The sequence below is a fragment of the Drosophila virilis genome, chromosome 2 (genome assembly GCF_030788295.1).
Source record: "Drosophila virilis strain 15010-1051.87 chromosome 2, Dvir_AGI_RSII-ME, whole genome shotgun sequence".
Classification (NCBI taxonomy): domain Eukaryota; kingdom Metazoa; phylum Arthropoda; class Insecta; order Diptera; family Drosophilidae; genus Drosophila; species Drosophila virilis.
This window is the reverse complement of record NC_091544.1, coordinates 15,332,604-15,350,743: the sequence shown is the minus strand read 5'-3', so window position 1 is coordinate 15,350,743 and position 18,140 is coordinate 15,332,604. Positions and strand designations below refer to the sequence as shown.

Below are 18,140 nucleotides of genomic sequence, written 5' to 3'. Positions count from 1 at the left end.
CTAATTCCATATGAATCACTCATCGGTGTCCTTATGGGTTTCGGATATACATAAGAAAAATCCTTCAAGAATTGCTCAATTTTAGAAATATATATATATTCTGTAAAGGATCCAGCCGATCAAAACATACAAAACATAGTCTGCAATAAAAATGTTCAAAGGTGCAGTACAATAGATACAAATTTGGATGATCGTAGTCCCATTCTTCTTGTTTTTTTTTTTTTTTTTTTTTTTTAAATAAGAAAGTGTCCGTAAAAATGAGGACATACTGTACTGATATACTATACCAAGGCGCGTTGACAACTGAAAATTAAAAAAATGTCATATAAGTTCGTTTTTATTTCAAGCTTAATAAATATTGCACTGCGTTGAAATCTAGGATTATAAATTGTTATAATGGTAATCGTATTGCACCTTGTTTAAGTTGATATTGCAAGTCTTAAGGGATAAATTCACGCGTTCGTTGACTTATAACTAGATAGTATAAAATTGTAATAATATTAATAAGTGATTACGTTTCGCAAGATAATTAACAGATCAGCTTTAATTATCTTGGGAAACATAAGCTGTCATTATAGTTAGAAAAGATTCTTAGAAAGTATTCATACATGTAGATGCATATGTATATGTATGTGTATATGTATATGTATATGCTGTGTATATGTGTGAGTTGTAGCTAACTAAGGGATTTGAGTATTCTATTCAAATTCTATGGCAAATACCCCAGCGAATCCTCGAGCGAGGCACTGACCACTCGCATTGATTGATAGCTCGCCATGCGGCTTCTGCTGACATTGCTGCGTATGGAGGCGGCACTCTCCAGAGCTTTGATATTGATCAACAGATCATCGGCGCTGCAGGATTTATGTGAGGCGACACTGGAGGTCATGTGCAGCGGCATGGATAGCGGTATGACGCTGCCATTACCATTGCCATGGCCCAGACGATCTGTGCTAAAGGATTCGCGTGATCGATACAAGGAACGTCGCGTGGATGCCTTCGAATGGCAGCTGCCATTGCCGGCACGCACAATGGAAGATTTCTGGCTGTTCAGCGGCGGACAGAGACTCTTGATGTCCGTCGTCTGACTAAGTTTCATGTCCGCAAAGACAGCGGCCGCCTCGACGCTCTTCTTCACACTGAGCGCCTCGTGCGGCTGCACCGGCTTGCTGTTGCCCCCGATCGTAAAGAGTTCATAATCCAAGCCCAGCTTCTCTGCGGACTTTGGCTTGCGAGTGGACGAACGCGACTTGTGCTGTTGATTGAGTGAATCCTCGCTGACAGTGGCTGCTGCTGCTGCTGCTGCGGCTGCTGCATTGGCCCGCTGTCGGCGATGAGTGCGCTTGCAGTAGCATTTACTGGCGCTGATGCAGCTGTCCGAATCGCACCAGGTGGTGGTGTCCGAATGTGCATTGGCCGAGTCGTGCTCGAGTGTGCTATTCGGCTCCTCCTCCACCATGGAACAGTAGCACTTCTCATCGGACTTGCACGAAATCAGCGAATGCCGATTGCCAGCTGCCGGCTTGCGAGCGTTGCCCATGGCCATGTTGCGCTCGTTCTTCTGGCGCAGCTTGTGGTTCAGATGCTCCGTGCGCAGGCTGCAATAGCAGCGATCGGCTGAGGCGCAGGTGCAGGATTCGGAGTCGTAGCTGCACTCAGAGCACGAGACGTAGCTGTTGGCATTTGAATAATAATCACTAGACATTCAAATTTTAGGTATCCTTAACCATGTACTCACCCACTGCTGCTGTTCCGGTTGAGTCCCTGCAGCGCATGCTCATTGCGCACCACGGACACATCCGAGCCGCTGGTGGCAGCGCGATTGCGTTGATGCTGCTGCTGCGCATGACTTTGGCTGGTTGGCGGGCCAATTATGATGGGCGGCGTCAGTCTGAGCTTGTTGGAGTCCTCGTTGGGCGCTTGTGGTTCCTTGGCACGCGCCGGCTTGGCCAACTTGCCGCGGCAGGCACGAAACTGTCCCAGCTGAAAGACCTTCTTTAGGCTCTTGGTGCCAAAGAAGATGCTCTTCGGTTTCTTCTGTAGGGCATTGGTTGCAGTTAATATTGAGCATAAGTGTGACTCATCTAGAGCAGCTCACCTGTGAGCCATTTATGCTGGTCTTGCGTTTCTGTTTCTTCTTCTTCTGGCGACGCATAATGTTCTTGGAGCGCTGAAAGAGCTCGTCCTGTGTGAGCGTAACTGCCAGCTTCAGCAGGAACTCTTTGTAGATGGGCTTCAGATCGTTGAAGGACATGCCATCTGCATCGATTATGGCATAAAGTATATCGTCTAGCGAGTGCAGATTCTCGTGCAGTCGAAATTCATTGAACAGTTCGCTGAAACCAAGTGGGGAACTAGAAGCACAATTCAAACGATGCCAATCAACCAAACCAAACCTTTTCACCAAGGATGCTAACTATGTTAGGCCAAGCCACAGGCCAGCGCCAGTTGTTGCTTTGGTTGCACAGCTGCCGCTGGCCCCGCTGGTTAGTATAAATACTCACCCTCCGCCACCGCCCAGTTTGCCCGAATTGGTGCGACGCGCCGCTCTCGACTTGTACCTGGTCAGGCCGCCGGTGTTCAGAAAACTGCCCGATCTGGGTATGGCCACACGCGTCAGTATGTCCCCATCGCCGGCGGCTGCCGCAACGCCAGCACCCACCAGGTCGCTCAATTTGCGGCCACTTGCATTGCCATTTGGTGTAGGCGTTGTGGGTTGCTTTGGGTGTGCATGCTGGTGGTTCAGGCGATTCACATGTCCGTTGGTGCACACAATGCTGTTGCTGCGGCCCGAACTGCTTTTGTAGCCGCCCACATTTGGAGCCGGCACTGGCGGCGCACGCTTTGTCTTGTGCGATTTGCGTTTGCGCTCCTCCGTTGAGGTCTCAATCTCGGCTGCCTCGTTGATCACGTTGCTGTTGGAGCTGAGCGAGCTGCTCGAGACGCGCTTCTTGCGTGCCGATCGTGAGGGCGTCGAGCCCGCCACGCCCATTTGTTTGGGACTCATGCCCGCCAAGCTGCCGCTGCTGCTGCGAAAGGAGCTCCGACGGCCACAAGCGCTGGGCGCAATCTGCGATCTTGACAAATAGTTCGAGCTGGTCATTGCCGAGCTGCTGGCAATGCTGATGCAGCTAACGCCATTTTGCTGCCGCGGCGTGCGTCGCTTGGTGCTCCGGTGCGAATTGGTGCTCACATGCGCCATGAGACTCTGATAGAGCGTGGCCGCGATGACAATTGCATCCTCGGTGCTCTTGCAAATGAATCCGTGGCATTCCAGAATCTTTGGCGCATTGGCCGAGCGCATAACCACCGCAAATATGGGCGCATGCATGTGCTCGCTTTGCTCCACAGCCAACTGCTCATTGGCGCTGCAAACAGATAGTTAAGAGTGTCTTCAGTTAAGAGGAACTAAAAAGAACATCTTGTGTGCCAACAACTTCCTTTAGAAGGACAGTAGTTCATGGCAAGATGTTGTCAATTTTTGAGGCTGATCAAGAATATATGTACATATACACTTGATAGGTTCGAAGATGTCTTTGTCTATGCGACAAATTTCTAATACCCTCCGGAAGATTATAGAAGGGTGTCTATGATTGGGCTTCTGCTCACCTTAGCGGCTGGAATAGTGCAGTCTTGTCAATGTTATCGGGATCGGTAATGAGCGGTAGAAAGGCGGCGCCTCCATCCGTCTCGGAGATGACAAACTTTACCGCAGACCATACGGCAATATTATGGAATGGTGTAATATTGGCATCGCTATCCTCGCTGCTCGTGCTGGACATGCCGCTGATCTTAATGCGCAATCCGGTTGCACAAATATCCAAAGACCCTGATTTTAACTTCTACAAAGATCAATTAAATAAAGGTAATTGCTAAAATTATGATTTATAGACCTCTCACTGACCTTCTTCGTAACCTCAGCCAGGTAAAGCTGACGCAGTGGCTCCTGCAGACCCTGCAGACTGGTCACCTTATCCTTTAACGGCAGGCAGCCCAAGCACGTGACATCGAAGCTATTCGTTGCATCCTTGGCCACGTCCGTGAAGAGCTGCTCGATTTGTGCCTGCACGCTGTTGCTAATGCGCTGCACATCGTTCTTGGCCGCCTCGGCCAGCACCTTGGCCGATTCGCTTGTCTCCTGCAGAAAGCTGCTGAGCGATCTCGGCTTATCGCCCGAGGTGCTGGCCAGCTCACTACGTCCATACATGATGATGGAACGCGTGCGATGCGATCCTCTGGGATCGTCGAGGCGGCTGCTACGCATTGATCTGTGAAAATTTAATACATTAAGATATCAATATGAATGAATGAATGAGTGAATGAATGGGTCTATTTAATTTGAGTATTACAAGAAAGTTCTATACAGCAAAGTGCCTTTGTTCCTTTCCCTATGCGCCTATTATAATGGTATTTTTATTGATCGGCGAACAGAAATATGGCACTCCAATAAACATAACTTTCTTACACAAAATCATAAATTAAAGCTGTCAACATTTTTAAGATCTTATGCAGTCATCAATAGATTAGTCATCTAAGCGAATATGTTCGCATAACTGTCTAGTACTGAGGTATATATTAGATGATATCAAGTAGACAGTACTACTTAAATGTAAATATGCAAATAGTTGACTATATTCTATAATAATATTTATTCAAAATTTCACTCAAACCTATTACAAGTTTTGGCTATTTTCTATTAACTAAGTCGCTTTATCTGTCATTTAGTTTATTACAAATAAATTAATGACAGCAATGAAAAAAAAAATTATTAATAATGCTCATTAAGGTATTAATCGTAGTGATGATCATAATAAAAAAAAATAAATTTAATATTTTTTTGCTTGAAACTTTCAGAGGATTTTAATTCAATGTAATATTTTAATGCACACACAAATACATATATATTTGCAATTACATATACTAAAAGGTGCTCAAATTCCTTGGAATTAAATAAAAATAGCATTCTAATGCTTTGCGATTTTTTAAGTGGTTCTCTTGCATGTGCGACTAGCATTGAAAAGTTTTGTGAAAGTTTTGCTGATTAACGTAAAAGAGCCACAAAATTTAGCAAGTCTATGGAGGGGTGTGTTTATGTGTGCGTGTGTGTGTGGGAATGTATCTGTATATGTAAAGTCACAAACAGGCACACAAACATAGTTCCTGCTTATGAGCACAAGTGTGTGTATTGATGGAGGCCATGAATTGGCAACTAGCCAGCAACAACATCCTGCTGGAAGAGAAGGGAACATTTTGTTTTTGGGGACAGATGATAAACAAATGAATGGCGCATTGTGTACAACTTTGACAACTAGTCTGGCGTGGAGTATAGATCTGATGAGCAGAGGAACGCAGCTCGCAGCACGTTCCCAATAGAAACCATTCGGTTTACCGCTAGTTGACATCAAATCGGAACTGTTTCTTTTGGAAGAACGTTGGCGCGGCCAACTATTTTGAATATGAATAAAGCTGGGGCCACCGCCAGCGCATTAGATTCGAGTGAACCAAGTTTATGTGTTTCTTTTTCCACTCATAATCAATTAAGTAGTTCACCAGGCGAATGTGTGTCACAGCGATCGATGAATATTTATACATACAGTATGTCAATAAAGTGTTTTTACTAACAAAAAAAAACTAATTTTTTGGGTTTAGTTGAAAATAAATGTACCTAAAAGTGAGAATTTTTTTTCAATTCTAATTTATTTCGATTCTATATTTTTCCTAGAACTTAATGGCAAAAAGAATTGTTAAATAACATTACCCAAACATTTTATAAAATTAAAAAACTAAAAACATTCAAATTTTATGCTGTCAATAAAGTGTTTTTACACGAAACTTTATTACTAAATAACAATGTTAAAAAAACAGGAATATTTTTTTTTAATACTTTGTGTGGCTGCCATTAGCGTCACATACAGCCTGCAATCGCCGTTTCATTGAAACAATAAGGTTTTGTATGTATGTTTCTGGAATCTTCTGCCATTCTTCCAGTACAGCAGCTTTTAAATCAGTTTTTGATTTTGGACTCCGCTTTGCGACTTTTTTTTTCAAATATGACCACACATTTTCTATTGGATTCATATCTGGACTTTGTGGTGGAGTGTCTAACACCTTTCCACAGTTGTACAACAGCCAAACTCTTACCATATGAGCTTTATGCTTCGGGTCATTGTCCTGGTAAAATTTAAAAATTGGCTTATTGTCCTCATAGAATCCAAATTTCTGTGCACTACTGACGAGATGTGTCTGTAAAATGCTCAGATATTGTCTAGCATCCATGGTATTCTCAATGAAGGTCAAATCTCCTACACCCTTGCTCGAAATACACCCCCACACCATCACTGATAGTTTTCCGAATTTAACGGTTGGAATAATATTGCGGTTTTCCAACGCTGTTAGTGGCTTTCTCCAGACTCTGGATGGCCCATCGTTGTAGAATAGCATCATCTTGCTTTCGTCACAGAATATGACGTTACTCCAAAAATCGTTCGAACTATTTACATGGACTTGAGCGAACGATAGCCGCTTCAAAATATTCGCCGCCGATAGTAGAGGTTTTTTCCTGGCAACTCGTGATGTGTAGTCATTGGAATTCAGTAATTTTCGGACAGTTTCATGTAACACATCAACACCACTTTCTTCCTTGAACTCCTGAGCAATATCCCTAAGCGAAATTTGTGGATTTTTCTCAATTTTTCTCAGAATTTTTCGCTTATCTCTGTCAGAAATTTTGCAGGGTCGACCACATACTGGCTTTGCCTCTAGCCTATCTTCCTTATTGGCTCTGTTTAATATGTTGTATATCGTTGCTTTTGATAAATTAAACATATCAGCCAGTTCCGAGACTTGACGTCCCATCTGATGGTTATAATACACCAGCTGAGCGACTTCAAAAGTTGTTCTTTTTCCTGGCATTTTATTTTTCATAAAATTAAAGCAAAACGTTATAAATTGCAATAGAAAATGACAAGAAAAGTCGAAGACACAAGAGAAGCCAAAACGCATGGGCCCAAATCTAACGGGATCACCCAAAAGAGAACGGCAAAACAATTTACCGTAGCTGTAAAAACACTTTATTGACAGCATAAAATGTGAATGTTTTTAGTTTTTTAATTTTATAAAATGTTTGGGTAATGTTATTTAACAATTCTTTTTGCCATTAAGTTCTAGGAGAAATATAGAATCGAAATAAATTATAATTGAAAAAAAATTCTCACTTTTAGGTACATTTATTTTCAACTAAACCCAAAAAATTAGTTTTTTTTTGTTAGTAAAAACACTTTATTGACATACTGTACATTGGCGCAAGTGTCGGCTGGAATATGCTTTAGCTGTTGTCACCTCTCTTTCTCTCTCTCTTGCCCGCAGCACAGCACAGTCTGTCTCTTTCGCACATGCATCAAACTAGCTCGACTTGTGGCTGCTAAGCTTTTGCTTTGTAACTGTATATTTGTTGCTTATGGAAATGGGAAACGGTAAAATAAACGTTGGATGCTGCGACGTATTTAAAACTGTGTATATGTGTGTATGTGTGCGTGTATGAGTGTGTCTCGATCTTTCTGTAGTCTTTTTTTTTTTTAAATTTCGAGAACGAAAGTGCTTAATTTACTGCAGTTGAAAGTTTGTCTCGAATTAATATAAGTATATACATATATATGTATAGTTAAAATCGGTCTCTAATTAGAATATGTATATACACAATTGTTGCTTCTGACTGGAAATGGTGGGAAACTTGAATCCAGAGGGGCTTTTATAATTATCTGTTTAGCTTTAAGTTCATCCTTAAAGATATTTCGAAAAAGTTCAATGCTTTAACCTTTTTGGAAATTTAAGATAAGCTGTTTCTAGTTGAATTTTAGGTTCTATTTATACAAGGTTAAAGAATTCTATAGATTTTAGAGAATATCTGTAAACCATTTTGCACTCACCTGGAATCGTCAAACATTAGATCGATCTTAAGTTTGTATATCGAATTTCGACTGACACTCGAATTGTTCTCGAGCTGATCGCCGTCCAGTAGCCGAAAGCCGGATGAGTTGCTATTACTGCTGGGTGGTTTATGGGTGCGCACCGAGTTCATTTTTGGAACAGCCACAGCAGATTGGGTGTCGATCTTGCATGAGGTTACCATCATCAAGAGCGAGGTGATAAGCACACACGGAATGCAGCTGCAATTGGCAGTGACTGTGGCAGTGGCAGTGGCAGTAACTGCGGCGCATGCCACTTAAGCTCTTTGTTTGGCCGTTTGTCTGTTTCGTTTGTTTATTTCTTGTTTATCTATTTTTTTTTTTTCTTTGTAATTTGTGTGCAATTAGCGGCAAATGAATTTCAATTATGCACATTGAATGTTAATTTTCAACATTTTTAGCGAAATAATTGTTGCCTTTACACATACACAGACACACACACGCGCACACACACTGCACGAGAGGTTTGTATTTTTAACACTTTGCATAGGGCACGCTGTGGGATGAGGCTGGACCGACGTCTTGGAGGTGTTTGTCTGGCGTGCTGTGTGTGGCCAATCGCGTTGGCTCATTAATTAGCTGCTTGCCAGGCTGAAAACCGACAGTAAAAATAAACCAAATAAAAAAACAGATTAAAATCGGTTTAAGGCCCATGTGCATATATTGCATGTATAACGTGCCTAGGGGGTGGCGGGCTTTTCCTTCAGGAAAAACTATTGCAAATTTTATAATGGTTGCTTTGGCTTTGGTTGTTGCCTGTTTGCCTGATAAATTGCCCCATAAAATGCGATTGTTGTACTGGAAAAATGTTAACAATTTGCACCGCACAACAGTTGCAGTTGCAGTTGCAGATACACACACACAGACACACAAACACTCATACACACACACACAAGCCAAATACAACAAAGCAAACGCGTTAATTCGACGCTGTGTGTGACGCGGCTGTAGCTGCATCTATTAGATACTTTCACTATAGAGAGATATTTGCTATAATTAGCAAATGCCGTCTGCGGCAAATGCAGACAGTCACTAAAACACACATATACACACACACAAACGGACATACACATGTGCACCCATTGGCACTGACATTTACTTTTGCCTTATTTGAACTTCATTTGACCACCAAATTAACCGCACTTCGAAATGGCCAAGAGCTGCAGACCCGGGCCGCTTTTGGTTCTGATAGTCGTAACACTCGGTCTATAAGCTCTATGTTAACATCTGGACGCGTTGCTTGCCACACGACGACTGCGCGAACGCGTTGGCTGAAATGTCGAAGCGCGTCTGAAACTAAACTTCAAGCCATTCGAGCCCGCTGACGACTCCAAACGAAGTGAAGTGGCCAAAAGAAATGGCCAAGCAACGTAACTCCAATGTGTGTGTGTGTGTGTGTGTTGTGCATGTGACTGTGTGTGAGTGTGTGCGGCTGTGTGCACAATAACAATAACAATATAATCTCTGGCGTAAGTGGGTAGCGGCGCAGCTCACCTCTTCATATGTGCCTCATATTTATGAATACATACATACATACATACATACTATGCTATACTGTGCTCTGTATACACATACATATGTCCATGCACACAATTTTCCCCCGCCCCCTCTCCCATGTGTGGCTGCTGCTGAAGACGAACGAGACCGCTCGGATTTTCAACATCAACAGCAACAATCACTTGGCCCATGTTGAATGGTGCTTTATGTGGCCACAGCTCCATTATGTACCCTAACAATGTTGCTATTATTAACACTTGCGCATGTTTTGGCAGGCCCAGCTAATCCAACAACAACAGCAACACGTTGCACCTTCTATTTGCATAGATGAATGGCTCGACATTTACGCAAAGATTTTTGTGAAATGCCCTCTGCCGGCTGCAGTCAGCCAATGTCAATACAAACTTTGGGTTTGGGCTTGGGCCTGGTCTGCAGCCGGCGCGGGGCCAATAACTTCTACAGTTTGGATTTGGTTTATCGATGCCTGGTCCCGGTTTTGCTATTACCATTTGCGCAAGCGCGGATCTCGGACGCCGCGGCGTCCATTGGCGTCGGCGGAGACGGCATTTTCGAAATCAATGACCGTGGTCAAGTTTATACAATAATTACTGTAGCTGCCTGCTGCTACTGCTACTGCAACTGCAACAGCTCCTACTGCTGCCAGTGGACCCGTTTCTGTGCTTGACTATGCAATCTCATAAACTGCTTTTCATTTTGTTTTCCTTCCTATTCATTTGCTTTCGGTTGCGAGCAGTCTAGCATAGAAATAAACCTTAGCAGAATATGAGTACACTGTTCAAAAACAATGTAGCGCAAATTTAGTATGATCAAATATAATAGGAAAAATAAGATATTATTTTAATGATAATAATTATAATTGTACTTAAAACATATTAGCTAGAGATATAGGCCATATATATAGGTCTAAAATCAAGCACATAAACTATATGTGGTGCAGGAAGAAAAAAGCGAACTAAACTGACAGCGTGAGAGAGAGAGAGAGAGAGAGAGAGAGAGAGAGAGAGAGAGAGAGAGAGTTAAGAGTAAGAGATAATGTTTTGTAGTTGCCAACACAACTTTTTAATCAAATATTAGCATGCAACCCTGCAGCTCTTACTTGAATTTATGAGAATTGCATAGAAGGGCGATATTTAAATGGTCGTTTTACAAGAAAACATCAATACATACATACTTAGAAACATACATATACGTATTCATAAATTTTTAGGCATGCAAAATGTTCTATTAATTTTAATATATTCTATTTAATTTCAAAGTGTACGATATTTTTCTCCGTGTATGTAGTACGTGCAAAAGGTGTAATAATAACAACTTTTGCTTACAAAGATGTTGCATGTGTTTTGCTTATTTCGATCCGGTGGATAATGGAATATGTGAAACCTAATTATTAACCTCATATGTATGTCCTAAAAGAGAATATATTCTCTGCTGAAAATGATTTGAAGCACAGAATATGAACTCTTTATCTTAATTGATACTGTCTAATGAGAAGGCTGTCTAAATAAGCTCTTAAAATAATTATCCATATTCTATATTTATGCCTTATCTTCAAGGGCACAATTAGACAAACTCGGGTTAAGATATGTGATCCCGCAGTATTTCTACACACTCGTATGCTACTAAAAAAAATCCATGTAGATTAAAATCCGGAAGAAGAAAGAAGAAAGAAAGAATGAAGAAGATATGTGCAGGAAAAGAGTCGTGCCATTCAAGCTTTTCTCCAGATAAATTCAGATATACTGACCTATATATGTATGCATATTTTTTAATTTGTTTTCATATAAAAATATATATTAATTTACATAATTAATTTTGCCGCTGTTGTTTTGCAATTGATGTGATGCAGCTCGAAATTGACATTTATTCATGAGATAACAGTTCAAAGTTACGACTAATTAAATTGTGTCTACATAAAACAAACGACTAATAGCCGACTATTGTGTACGAATGCCTAAATAAACTCTTACTTTTATGCCAGATAGCGATGATGGGCCCTGGGGGCATTAATTGTAGTGTTTCATCTGAAACTCTGCCGCTTTTCTTTTCGTTTTTGATTAGCCCAGTGAAAACCCAAAGCGGCTGATTGGAAAAACCTGAAATGGCCCAAATGGCCCCCAAATGGCCATTTTGAACAGTTATAGGTTTGGGCTAAATTGAGGCATGTAGAACTTTGAAATGGCTTTTACTCTTATTCTAGCTGCCGAGCTTGAAAGCAATACAAATCTTAACAGATATTTTTTTTTGTAGTGGGTGTGCATCTCTTTCTAACTATTAACTGGCTGTATCTGTGTGTATAAAATGGCAACTGATTTATTGAACTACCACTGGCGTCTGGTCGGGCGCCAGTAATGTAATTTATCTAACAAATAGCATGATCATGATCAACACTTTCTCTGTCCAATTCTGCGGGCTTGTCTGTCTTTAATTGTTTTCGGGTTTGTTTTATTTAATCACAGAGGCAAACAAAACAATTTAAAAATTAGTCATACATTATACTCTGCTACCAGGCGCTCTACCTATGCCGAATGCAAGCATGCTTGAAGATACAGATACAGCTACAGGTCCAAACGCACATCCACAATCTGCTCGCACATGTTGCGCATTGTAGCAGCCACCCCCCGCCGCACCTCGCCACAACCCGTCGGATACGGTTGATTCCTTCGCTTGCCTCTTGTGCCTAACATTGCGTATCTGACATGCGCTCCAAGCGCACACTGAAGCAAAAGCATTCAATAGAGGTTTTTTTTTAGCCACAAATACAGAATTTATCTTTAAGCTAGAAGAAAACACTTCTTATTTATATGAAATCAATAATAAAATAAATTCCTTTTGATGACTTAAAGGAATTTTGAGAGGAACTATGTACGCTGCTTCTTATCGAGAAACTTAAGCGAGGAGATTCTAATATTATTTGTTTGTATGGTTGACTGATTTAACAGATATTATATAGCTAGATAATGTTGGATAATTTTTTGGACTTTCCAGTTTTCTTTGATCCTTTGTTAACTTCGCTATAGATTGTTGGACTTTTTATAGTGTGTTTTGTTTTTCTTATGAATACTAAATTTACAGACAAATCAAAAGAATCAGACCTGGATCATTTATTTCCACTGAAATTATAGCGCAATTATGAATTGGTTGTTTGACAGAGTTGCGACGATGGCAATTATTCTTCTTATCGGGATCTGACTTTCTTTTGACATGTACTTACGTACCTCGGTTAGTTAAATTTGGGTTATTTTGAGTTGGCTTTGCACTATGAACGACTCGCATTGCATCACGAGCTGCGACTGCGACAGCAACACGAAAAATGCTCCACACAACAATTGTCACATTGTGCTGCGCGTTACGGCATTTCTCTATTACTTCTGCACTGGTGCTTCTTCTCCCTCATCGTCATCGTCTTCTTCGCCTTTTTCTTCTTCGTTTTCAACACGTTTCCACTATTTAACAATAACAATACAAAACATTCGTGCAAGTCAAGCGCCTGCGCGACAGAGTTGCGCATATTAAGAAAATTAAGTTCGTGTGCTTAGTTTTTTATTTTATTTTACGACTCGCGAAAATGATTTTACAATTGTATTACAGCGCGTGGCAAAAAAAAAAAAAAAAACATAAACCATTCACGACTTTATTTGCCAACTATTCACTTAACAGTTAGTGAAAATTTAAGATCCAAAGGTTACCAAACAGCGGAGGAGGGATAATGCCATTGTTGGGCAAATAGCTTTATTTAGTTAAACATATCAATAGATACATACACGCATACACACACAAGTTAGGATTTCAATTGAAGCTTTTTGAAAAGCACGCCAACACAACAATGTTAAGGGGAGTTTAAGCCAGGGCTAAAACTCTTGAATATATTCGTTAAATATTGCTCCGTTGCACAACATTCTAAAATATAGCATAAACATCAGTTAGTTTTTAAATTGGAGCTCTGGGAAAGAAACCAAATATTGAAAGGGGAGATCTGGAACATCTTTAAGCTTTAATTTTGAGCCTTGCCTCACACTTTTTGATATGTAGACATATATGTTAAGTAAAGCATCTGTAAACACCTTTGCAAGATTATTATATATATCTTTGAATAAGAATTTAACATATAGAAAACCCAACTAAAATTTAACAAGAAACTACAACAAAAAAAAATGACAGCCTTGTCAAGATAAATAAAAATTAAATATATATTAAAAAAAAACATAACAAGTAAGAGTTTCTAGTCGGGAGCTCCCGACTAGGGGATACCCTGAACCCTCTTCCTTCAACATCAAATGCATATATATATTCTATTTTAGAAGCTATATGTCAAGTTTGGTGACTCTAGCTCTTATTATTTACCAAAATTGCCCAAAAAACAGGATATCGATATCGATTTTTATCGATTGCTTGGAAACGGAGTAAGTTATCGATTATCGGAAACAAACTCGATCTGCGCGGGAAATAGGAGCATCTAAATCTAAATTTAAATTTCAAGGCTCTAGCTCTCTAGGTTCTGAGATCCTTGCGTTCATACATACGGACGGACGGACGGACGGACGGACAGACAGACGGACATGGCTATATCGACTCGGCTATTGATGCTGATCAAGAATATATATACTTTATGGGGTCGGAGATGCTTCCATCTGCCTGTTACATACATTTGGATTTTGCACAAATACAATATACCCTTATACCCACTTTTAATGGGTTCAGGGTATAAAAATTCCCAAAATTTAAAAAGAAGGTTGAATTATAGTCCAAACTTTTCGATACATATCTGTTACTATACCAATTTTGAGCAGCTTTGTCGGGCTTGCCGAACAATGCAGCCATAAGGTGAGCATTACGGCGTAGATAATGAAATCCAACAAAGAAATTGCGCAAAAAGCGTGACGTGCGCCGCTGTTCATGAACTCTGCGCCATAAATTGCCAAGAGCCAACGCACAGGCATGCCCCCCTAAATATGTATCTACATGCATATCCGTCGGCCACTTTGCTTGCAACCTTAGCGGTATCTGCTAGACGCAAGAAAATTCTTATGGAAATTCAACATGTTTTATTGCTATAATTGCCCGATGAATGAGATTTTCGGTATTTCTTCTTTTTTTTTATTGCCTCGCTGCAATTCAGGCAATTTTCTTTCTTCTGGGTGCTAAAGCTACTTTCATTTATTTCGGTCAGCTGGGTTCAAATGGCGCGTGCTTTGTGGGTCAGTGGTGTTCCACACACACACACACGATGGCAGAGGAGGCGGCACTTGCTTTGGACTGAAAATTATATAGAAGTGGGAGTGCTCATTGACACCATCAGATTGCCGGGCTTAAGTGCTAACTGTTCTCTTATTGTTCGGTTCGGGCTTTGTGCCGTTGTCAGTTTGCTGTTAGATATAATCATAATTCAGGTGCTGACTGTGGATCGTTTAACACGATTTGGGGAAAGTTCTGCACCCGCGCATTTTTTAAGATAATAATTAATATATTCCTTGAAAATAAGTCTAAGCGCACATGTTAAGTTGCTACAAGATTTATGATATATTAAATAATTGACTGGTTTAAAAAGGGCACAAGGTTTTTGCTATTCCTGATGATAGCAATAGATCTGAGACGTTCTTGGAATAGCCATAACGACAAACTGCTCAAATTTATAAAACATAACAGCATTAATCTTAAGATGGCCAGTTATATATATTATATGTGCAGTCAAAATATATTTGATTGAAAAAATCTGACAAAGTCTTAACCCTGAAGATAAGAAGGCTCACTACAAACAACGACAATTAGATTGGATAACTATCTATGCCATCTATAGATATATATTTTATGTTTTATCAAAAGAGTCCTTGGATAAAAGATTTTCTGATGCCAGACATGTAATAAATAAAATGGCAGCTCAACTAATTAATTGCGATACATGTAGGCATGGGCTTGATTAGCACATTCTTATAAGTTGCTTGATTAAAATACAGTTAAGTAGCAGTAAAGCGATTGGAAATGTCTCGACGTGACGGCAAAACTCGTATTCGTATAGCCCCTACTTACGAGCATGTGTGAGCCTGTATTGATGCGTTCTGGTCGCCACAGGCGCAGAGTTATGGCTGTGATCCACCTTTAGAACTGGAAGCGAGCAAGCTGCCAACAAGTTGCACTTGCACAGCTGCCACAAACGGCGCATCGATGCTCCAGTTTCTAAACCACAGACCTGTCACGCAGCAGCAGCCGAGAGGAGAAAATCTGAAAATAATTGCATGAAAACTCGAGATCCCTCCTTGAAAGAAGCGCGAACAGCAAATGCGGCCAACGGACAGCTAACATTGTGGATGGGGTGGGCGAGGGGACAGGGGCAGGCAACAAACTGAACGAGTTCAGCAGGAAAATGGCTTTTGTCGATCTTGATACAATCGGCTGGAGGAGGAGCAGCAGCAGTAGCAGCAGCAGCAGCATAAGAGATCCCGCTAATCGAAAGATTGTATTTGTCGACACTTTAATATGGCATTTACTTCTGGTACCAAATATAGACACAAGTACAGTTAGCCAGTGCTCGGATTGGTAACAGTCTTGTATTTAACGATATTGGCCAATTAACTGGACAGAAGTCAGAATGATTGTAAAGTCAAGCCATTAATTTATGGATTATAAATTAATGTGACTTACGTTGAAAATGCTTAACAGGAAAATATATAACAACTTTATTATATTAAAAACTTTTGAGTATTATTAAGTAAATTAATTTTATATTTTCCTTTTGTTAATATTTTCCATTCAAATGCCGTCAAATATAGTTAAAGATTTACCTTCTCTATATCTTAGATATTTATTATTTGCAATCTATGCATTTTTCAATATTTTGGTGTATATATATTATATTTTTATTTATATTTTATATTATATATTTATTTGTATCAGCCATCTAGTCGTATGTGTAATATTTAAAAATATTTTCATTTGATGAGAATTTTAACTTACCTAATTGTCATTTTAATCCCCACATGTGATTTTTGTATCCATCTCAAGTATGTATAACTGATAGATTCCCAAGTTTCGTTTTAGGTAAGAATAATTTCGGATTCAAATAATTTCTATTGCCACAACTATTGAGCCCACTTAAGGTTCTTGTTAAGTACACAACACTTTAGGCTGTCTGTTGTTTAGCATTTTACAACCGAAAGAGCTGCCATGGAAACTGCAGCCGAAACAGCGACCGAAGCGCGTGAAGCCAATAACAAGACTAACTGCTCGAGAGCAATTTAACTGCGTCCAGAGCGCCATCCACGCGACGTCCACTTGGCGTCGGCCAGCCAAGCGCCAGCTTCATGGCAAGTTTTCCGACGCAGCAGCTGAGGCGGCGGCTGTTGCTGTGGCTGCTGCTGCGGCAGAGGCTTCGGGTTATGTGCAAAGTACTCGTAATCTCGTCACGCATTTGTCGCCGGAGGCGTCCAACTGACGCTAGGCGGCTGTTAGTGACAGCTGACGTGGATTAGCCAAATTTTGTGTCTCCACTGTCAGCTCAAGCCCATAATTAACATAAGACATTTAAAGCCACCATTTAAATCCAATATGTCCACACTAGACGATATTTGGGATTTAGTTTGACTTCCTGCAGAAATTGTTGTCCAAAAATTTTCTATTTTTATTGGAGCAGGTCAGCGTGGCCAGCTCCTGTCCCCATACCTGTCCACCTTGACCAGCGATCCCAATATTTGAATACCCGTCACCGAAAAGTGGTTAAACCTGCGTGGGTACTGTCCCAAATTTGGCGTGTGCTCTTTTGCGAACGTCCCAGTATACGAGTATTTGGCCAATATTTGAATGAACCGTTAGACAGACGCGCTTGCAGCTCAAGGCGGCCTGGTCATATTAATTTATGCCTGGCCCGAACTAACTTACTCCGTCAATTGATATGGCCACCTGAATGAAAACAGGTTCTACACGCGCATTCGTCTCGAAATGGGTCAATCTCAAAGAATGCTGTTGTCAGAATCTTTGGCGTCTGCAGCTTCAAGCAAGTGATGGTCTTTGGTGCAGCCCCACAAATAGTATGCTGGCTCCTGGTTAGCCGTTTTCTTAGCTTTTTGAGCTCCAGGGAATTGTGTCAGTCGACCGAGGCGGCGCTTCTATATCGTTTATTGGGAGGATTAGTTAAGATTCTTGGCAGCCGGCTGCGGGCTCCAGAAACGACCAGTTTTTAATTAGGGCACCATGCAAAGTGTCACCTAATTAATATGAACACTACAATTCGATTTGATGGATGCTTGAAATCATAGTTTATATTAATTTTATTCTCTATGAAATAATTGAATATGTATGTATTAACTGGAAATTGGTTTAGTCTGGTTTTTGATAAATCATCTAAAAAGCAATTGAGAGTGTAAAAAACTATCACGAACCTTGCAGTTATTATTATTTTTTTCGTATTGCTGTATTGGTATATATGTTTTTATATTATCTAAGCAACATGATGATTTTCACGAATATACCTTTCACTTTTGGAATATTTAAATTGCGTATAAACGGACAAACAGGCAGAAGTGGTCTCGTTATTCTCTTCTTATCTTGAAAAATATCTCTAATATAATTTGTGCATGATTAAGGCTATTTGAATTTGCCGCAATTATATGGTCTGCGTGTCGTTAGCTGCCTGCTACAATATGTTATAAAGACTGTCATTTCCTAACA

At 40.5% G+C, this 18,140-nt stretch overlaps 1 protein-coding gene across 7 annotated transcripts; it reads right to left on the bottom strand.

Annotated features, from left to right (window-relative positions):
- Positions 1-324: 324 nt before the first annotated feature.
- On the bottom strand, positions 325-16,695 carry LOC6630430 (uncharacterized). Of its 7 annotated transcripts, none has more exons than XM_015171609.3 (8): positions 16,431-16,695; positions 7,926-8,555; positions 3,905-4,268; positions 3,610-3,842; positions 2,505-3,368; positions 2,099-2,396; positions 1,739-2,037; positions 325-1,673 (listed from the first exon to the last, which is right to left on the bottom strand). In XM_015171609.3, the coding sequence occupies exons 2-8, from the start codon at positions 8,129-8,131 to the stop codon at positions 710-712; spliced, it is 3,228 nt and encodes a 1,075-aa protein (XP_015027095.1). In that variant the 5' UTR covers positions 8,132-8,555; positions 16,431-16,695; the 3' UTR covers positions 325-709. The 7 variants fall into 7 exon arrangements, with proteins under 7 accessions (XP_015027095.1, XP_070063328.1, XP_002053742.2 ...); XM_070207227.1 differs by having other exon boundaries at positions 1,739-2,034; XM_002053706.4 differs by having other exon boundaries at positions 2,099-2,354.
- Positions 16,696-18,140: the final 1,445 nt, after the last annotated feature.

Coding starts and splice junctions, on each gene's coding strand:
- LOC6630430 (XM_015171609.3), bottom strand. CDS start 8,131: ATGATGGTAACCTCATGCAAGATCGACACCCAATCTGCTGTGGCTGTT. Junction 3,843..3,904: donor TGGCTGAGGTTACGAAGAAG/GTCAGTGAGAGG, acceptor TGATCTTTGTAG/AAGTTAAAATCAGGGTCTTT. Junction 1,674..1,738: donor AACCGGAACAGCAGCAGTGG/GTGAGTACATGG, acceptor AAATGCCAACAG/CTACGTCTCGTGCTCTGAGT.